Source organism: Saccoglossus kowalevskii, chromosome 3 (genome assembly GCF_978046115.1).
Source record: "Saccoglossus kowalevskii chromosome 3, keSacKowa6.1, whole genome shotgun sequence".
NCBI lineage: Eukaryota > Metazoa > Hemichordata > Enteropneusta > Harrimaniidae > Saccoglossus > Saccoglossus kowalevskii.
The window spans coordinates 29,588,338-29,595,911 of record NC_140643.1 but is presented as its reverse complement, the minus strand read 5'-3'; the positions used below and the strand labels follow the sequence as shown (position 1 = coordinate 29,595,911).

Sequence of the window (7,574 nt, the reverse complement as noted above, 5' to 3'; positions counted from 1 at the left end):
CCATGTCGCTTGATTTCCTTAATACGACATGAATATGTATATATGTATACGTATGTTGATAAAGTGTGATTGAAGCAGAAGCGATACATATTTGTATGACAAATTCATACATAATTCAATTATGTTTCATAATTATCCAAACACGAACAGCTTGCATTAGTTATACATGTGCATTTAATTTAAAATATAATATCTGTGTAACACAAAGACACTATACAACGTAGTGTCAGCTGGTGCCAAACACTGACATGTTACAAAGGGTCGTTTGGTGTGTATCGTTTTGTAAATATTGCATTGAACCTTATTTGGATCACGTAGTCAGTTAAGTGGCACTAAATATATACATCTTATGGACTATCCTTCCATATTTTCGGAGGGCACGTGTTCATATATTGCGTTTTGATGACTAGGGATTGGCAATGGGTGGAAACATACGTTTAATACCCGTAACTAAACACATAGCAATGTGCTGTTGGTTTTTGTTGGCAAATCGACAAAATATATTGACCTTAAGAAGCTTCTTTTGTGTTCCATTTTGTGAGAGTAGTTTTTTTATTGTGTAAGCAACTATCGGGGCTAAATAACTTTGATCTTGCTGGCATTAAATTGTAATTATAGTTAAAAGTAATTATACTAAAATTTATAGAAAGATCAATTCGAAGAGTACTGATATAAGTTATGAGACGATTTAAATCACTTTGGTAACATGTGTATACATATTGTCGTCGGTCTGTTAATGCTGATATGATGAAATTATATTAGTTACCTCAAATGTATATTAGTTGCCAAGGGTGCATGTACAACGTTTCTAGCCACTATTAATTCCCGTCTGTGACGATGCTGAATGCATAACGAAATCGTGACGAGTCACAATCAATTTGAGTATTAGTAGTTTTAATTATTACCTGGCGTATAGTAGTATAGAATTATTAGCTTAGTTCTTATACTTAATAATATAACCAAGACATACTCACCATATATAGTAATAATTAACAGTGGATTGCTCTCTTGAGAACTAATAACACCGATCATTACAATATAAAGTGCGTATGAAAAGCTTTCTATCCTGATGTCCACAGTCACTTATTGGTATGAGAAAGTTATCGTAGATTATATATCTGAACAAAAATATATGTTTTAATTGAAAAAAAAAATAGTTACAAAATTGCTGTCTACTATCAGTCATTATTGCATTTCAAGTATTAAAAAATATACATGCCGAGATCCCAAAACTGTTAATATTATATAGCTGTTAAATTTTCAAAATGAACAAATAAATTTTACATTATTTTGCAGACGTCATATATTATGGTGAGCGGTGGTAAAACAATGACAAATACTGTAGTATATGTGCCATTACAGACAGTGTTCATGCGTTTGTTCCTAGCCATATTTTGCTTTGGTGTTGTTGGAGGCATTGTATTTGTAGTAAGTATATGATTCTCATAAAATGTATGGTTTGTAGATTTTTCTGTCCAACCAAGGGCGGTAGGCAAAAGTGCAAGATAAGCACGGATTAATGACAATTTTTAAATGTTGACGATTTATTTGAATAATGAAAATAAAATACATTTACTTTGAATAACTATGTCTAAATGTACCTTATATATGTACACAATTCTGGCTGTATCATTAGCTCATATTATTTAATTCCACATTCGATTTAAAACGCATTGTATCCTTCGAGCCGTAAGTTATGAATTAGCGGCATAAGAAGTATTGAACAGCGCCATCACCGGCCATTTTTTGGTTTTTGCAAATATCCAATATGAAAATGAACTTTTATATTCTATAGAACCTATATATAATTATTTCATGAAAATTTCAAACCTTGCATCAATAAATCATTTTTAGATGTTTACCTGTCATTTACATTTCATCAAGATTTTTTTGAACATTCAAAAAATCTATGCAGCAACTCCCCTATTCATAATCCGTGACACCTGGCGGCCATTTATTTTTCCTTGTGTGTATCAAATAAACAAAATGGAATTATGGCAAACGTCATGTTTCATCTTTGAAATTTACGCTTAGACTATGAAAAATATCCATATTAAATGCTTCAAGTAATAAAGCCACAGCGGTTTTATTCCTTTTTAAATTACTATATCTGCCCTCCATACTGTGGCCATTAATTATTTTACTCTCATTATCACAGTTAGACTTTCAAAATACGCTCAATGTGTTAAATTGGACTGATGCCGTATTACGACACATTGACAATTGGAATATTGGAGTCAAATTTCATTATTTCATCTGCTTCTTGACCTGTTTTCAAGATAAACAAAAAAAAAACCTGCGAAATTTGATACAAGGTAGCATTGTCATATCCGGCCCTTTGACATGGAAACATTCTCTGCGGGGGGGGGGGGGGGCACCGGACAGAGACCCCCAGGCAGAGACCCAAGCCAGCTGAAAACTGAAAAAGTCTAATTGGTTAAACGATTGATTTGGAGTCATCTACATTGGGTGAACAATTAGTAGAATGTCATTTAAGCCACACTTCTTATATTACGGCGTTTTTTATTGGCTGGAAGTTGAAATATGTCGACATGACTTGCACTGACACAGGAGGAAACAGCGCATAGAACAGTACGAAGCTAGCCCGTAATAGTCACGGTGGTTGGGGTTGGTATGATGACGCCGGGTGTTTTGACATCGCCGAGCACCTCAGGGATAGTGTGTATGCAGTATGTGGATTAGCGCTGTTGTCGACCACCTCAAGTCAATTCCTCCCTGCACTAACCATTGATTAAATATAGTTGCTATCCAACTTCAAGGCGGAATCTAACGCCATGATTAGGAAATACCGCGGCAAGTTAGGCCACACTGATTTAATCTTATGGATGACATCCTCTGGAGATCCCAAAACTAATGCGAGAGGGCGAAAAAAAATCCTGCTAAATCCACAGAACTCTCCTTGGCTGACGTCAATTGCGTACCAGTCAACAACAATCCCTCCGTTTTTTCTCTGAACTTCTATGCTAACGTATTTTGGTGGCGTAGTCGCCATGTTGGAATTTCTGGCAACGCAATACGCATGTGCAGAAGATCATTTACGACAAAATTGGCACGTTTGGAGGTAGTCCGGCGCTTTGCGACAATATGAGTCGGCAAGTTCCGGACAGAAAACTGATATGTGGAGACTCGTCGTTGGAGATTTTTTTCAGTACCGCTGTATTCAGGAGAATTACTCCGCATTACGTCCACGAAATAAATTTGGAGGTGAAGCATTTACTAGCAATAAACTGACAAGGTGACACGCCCTCTACCCCAATACCCATTTTGAAATGTTGTTGGTTGATCCCTAGCCTCACAATGTTTTGTATTTCAATTCGACAAATGCGCATTTGAAAATATGGGTAAAATTCAATTTCCTTGTCGTTTTCAATATTGAGAAATATTTTTTTGGCATAATCATATTTACGTTATGTGCCATGTATTTTATATAGTTCTTTTCACTTTTTAGAGATTGTAGATGTAACAACCACAAGAATGTTTGTTAAAATACGCATTACAAACGAAAATTAAAAATATACTAGGAATAAGCGAAACGTTGAGTTAAACAAATATAAATTTGAAATATAAGTATCCAAAATCGGTGTGATTGTTGATTCTTATGTTTTATTATTACTTTTTCAAAAACAAAATGTGGTATCCTAATCTTTAAATGAAAAATTGACATGAAAGTTGCATCTAACTTAACATCAATTTTCAATTAGTGTGAATTACGTATCAAATATCTGTTTTGTTTATATTTGCAATAGTTTTTTGCTATGTTTTCCCGTTTGTGCTATACAATTCTTAAATCGTATTATTTATTACTTTTACAAATCTTTACTCACCTGAATGGTTGAAGAGCATTAAGGAAATTTAAATTTTGTTTCCATTAAGCCCACAATGTTACGAATGGATCTGTTAGCTGATAATTGCTTTACCATAACAAAAATAAATATTACATCCACTTGTTTTTAAACGCAAAATAGAAGTAGAAATAATTTTTGAGTGTTTCGTTTTCTATAGTATTTACACAGTGAAATAACTTTACCAGAAGACTATATATTCAAACAAAATAGAAATGAACTGCTGGTTAGGTAAGTGATGCATGGTTTGACTTGAATCTCATATACCATTGTTTCAATTATTTTATCGTTATTGGCGACTGTGTCACGTTGATACTGAATACTCAACTGACGATAATATAATAGCTAATTGGGCAGTATTGGATTTTGTATCTTTCCAGACCATACTCTAAAACCAGTGCGAACTCGTCAAGGTTGGCAATCGAAGGTAATATTATTTCCCCCAAAATTGTACTATGCGTCACTTTTCTGCTTTGATTTATCAGTACAAAAACAAGAAATCCTTTAGAATGTTTACTACTGTGAAGTAAAATAATTGGGCATTATAACAACCACTACATTTAATAAATACAGATAACGCCGAGCTAATGTAGCATTTACGAGATCACTGTATACTTCACCCCAAAAATACTTCCCATTATAGTTTGCTTAACTCATGCTCCACTTCGTAGATAATGACAAGCAGGTTAAGACTTGAATATCCCAAACGCATTTGTATCACTAGCTATATGCTCCACATTATTTGATCAGAATGTAATAATGCGATTTTATGTACAGATTTTATGTTTTGAGCTCACATCTTGATCGCATCATTCAAAATAATTGCTACACTCTTGAAACTGAACCTGATTTTTATTATTCAGCTTTGAAACCAATCGCTGTAAAAGAGTCTGACAACACAGTATGTACATCTCCCTCTTATATATACATATATTATATGCCATTGTTAGTTATCACTGTAGTGTAATTTATACATTATTTATCTAAATTACTTTTGTCTTAAAATCCAATTCGCACTTATCTTTAAAAGCACCAATGTGTATAGAGTTCCATTGCGTACAACATTGATATTTTCTTTGAATATTTATTTCACAATAACTTCCGTCGGAAATGTAGATTTAAGACGATGCATGACATCGTGATATTGGATATCTATTGTAAAACATGGCTAGAAAGCGATATTTCGAAAGGTCAACTTCAGTTCATCGCCTGCTAGGTGAATTTGCATCACCATGGCATGATATCAGCGGGTCGGGATGACTAGATATATTTTACAGTCCCACACCGCTTTCATAATAACGGGGTATGTTTATTCACTGAACTCTAGATAGTTTTAATACGAGAAAAAAAATATACTCTTACACAGCACGTATAATAGTATACGTAGATAAATTACAACATCATATAGCAAGCCTGAAGACGAACAATACGAGATGTGTATACTTTGACAAGTATTAATATACCCTTCTTTCAATATTAATTTCATTTCATACAATTTAGGCGTATTTCAAATTTGCGAACACGATTTTCATTGTCTTTGTCGAACCTGCTATGTGGTAATGAGTGACGTGTAAGTAACTGTGCAAATGTTTGTGAAGATTAGACTAAAGAATCATGTGTTAGTGCATTTATGTCACGTGACTTTGATCACCAGCGGTTAGTTATTCAAGCTAGCAGCGCTCGGTCTCCGGGTTCGTGTGTTTTACCCTTCGACAAAATAACAACTTTTACGTTATTTATCGTCACAAATACAACATTCATAGTCACTTTTGTTCTACATGATCTATAAGTTGAAGGAAACACTTTTATTACCAGAGCTTGGCTTGAGCTGCTTACTACAGTGAATCTTATACGGAAATAATTCATATTGTTTAGAAGGCTATATATTGAATAATTAGAATCATATAGTGTCTCTTGGCGTTTATTCATCCTACATCAGTAAGTCTTCTGACTTTGCCTTGCAATGGGCTAAATTAGATTCATTAGTATGTATATGTGTATGTATATGTATATGTGTGTGTTAGTCATAAGATCAGAAACAAGCCACGTTCTGGAAATTACATTTTGGCAGCCACATTGATGTTGATTCAACATACGAAACCTGAGTACCACAGATTTTAAGGCAATTGTGTAAATTAATATTTTATTTGTGTTTTGCAATGCGCCCTAAACCATCTGTATTTGCAATATCGAATTTATTAGGCCTAATAGACATTTTACATAATATTGTGTAATTATTGGCAGTTCAATAATACACACATCGATCGGTATGCTAATTTAGGCTTATTAATGTGTCGTGTGATTATGTCACTATGTCAGTTTTACAGTTTTCCTAAAAAATAATCATGGTTCTATCGCTTATATTACAGATTTCCTCCGGAGAGCTGCATACAGTTGCAACATACAATCCATTACAATCGAACGAGGAACGCATACAGCGAGCCAAAATTGCGTGCGTTCGTAACAATGTAACATTGGGATATGGAACTCGGACGACTGTTTCAACTGAGTTCAAGTTTATGTTTCAGCGCATACCAAAAGTTGGGTCTCGATTTTGGGCACACGTTTTAAAAAAAGTCAGTATTAAATCCAAAAAAAGAAATTTTCCCGTTTCCACACTGAACCAATATAAACAAGCAATTTTTGTCCGTGACCCATTGGAAAGAATGGTGTCATGTTATTATGATAAATTTCACATCTCGTCGAATGAATCATTATTATTTGAAACTATATTTGGAAACTTGATTACAAGGATCAGAACAAATGGCTCAAAAAATAACCACACTGATTTTGGAAGACTTAATGTTACTTTTACAGAGTTTGCAAATTTAGTTATCTCGCTGGGCTTAAAGAGAGTTCGCAAATCTGATCATTGGTTACCTCAATATTTTATTACTAACATATGTGCTGTAAAATTAGACTTTATCGGGCACATGGAGTATTTGGATAAAGATGGACCTTTCATTCTGCATTCACTTGGTGTTGACAATATTGTTAGATTTCCTGCTATGCTCGAACGAAAGGGTAACGTAAAATTACATGACACAATTCAGACGTTGCCCAGGTATTTGTTAGAACAAATAGTCGAATACTATCGCTTAGATTACGAAATATTTGGATATAATAGACCATAGAAACGATCATGATTTTCCAATACCATAATTACTATTATAACTACGATTACTTTTGCAATTGTCTAAACGTTTAATTTACTTCTTTTAGTTTCCGTTGATGATCTCGATATCTTTTAAACTGAGTGTTATTATGCAAGCATAACACGTCACGTAAAAAATAAATTTGAAAAACATGTGCGTAGTCGTGACAGGTCCACTGTAACAATATCTTGATAAAGGACTGTAACAACACCATCAGGATATAATCCAAACACTTACTAACGCCCGAATTGCGAGGTAATTTAATCTGTTGCAAATATGAAGTTGGCGACACGTGTATATTCCCTAATATGTAAACGTTGCATAGTAAGCACTCTGATGTATATATGTTATGGAATCATGTAGTGTGTTTGTAAACTATTCTGGATAAAGTTGGAATGACCCATACTTAATTTGTATATTTAGTGAAATAAAAAAATGACGTTTTAATTACTCTATTCAACAACCATTATATGATATATCAAGTACTTGAGTCAGTTGCACAGTACATAAAAGTGTTTTAAAATATGACACATTTGTGTCCTCACTTTAAATTCAC

At 33.9% G+C, this 7,574-nt stretch overlaps 1 protein-coding gene across 1 annotated transcript; it reads left to right on the top strand.

Moving 5' to 3' along the window:
* Positions 1–258: 258 nt before the first annotated feature.
* Positions 259–6,997, top strand: LOC146747729 (carbohydrate sulfotransferase 14-like). The gene is made up of 6 exons (XM_085497442.1): positions 259–321; positions 1,297–1,428; positions 4,024–4,094; positions 4,244–4,290; positions 4,727–4,764; positions 6,233–6,997. The coding sequence occupies exons 2-6, from the start codon at positions 1,309–1,311 to the stop codon at positions 6,995–6,997; spliced, it is 1,041 nt and encodes a 346-aa protein (XP_085353568.1). The 5' UTR covers positions 259–321; positions 1,297–1,308.
* Positions 6,998–7,574: the final 577 nt, after the last annotated feature.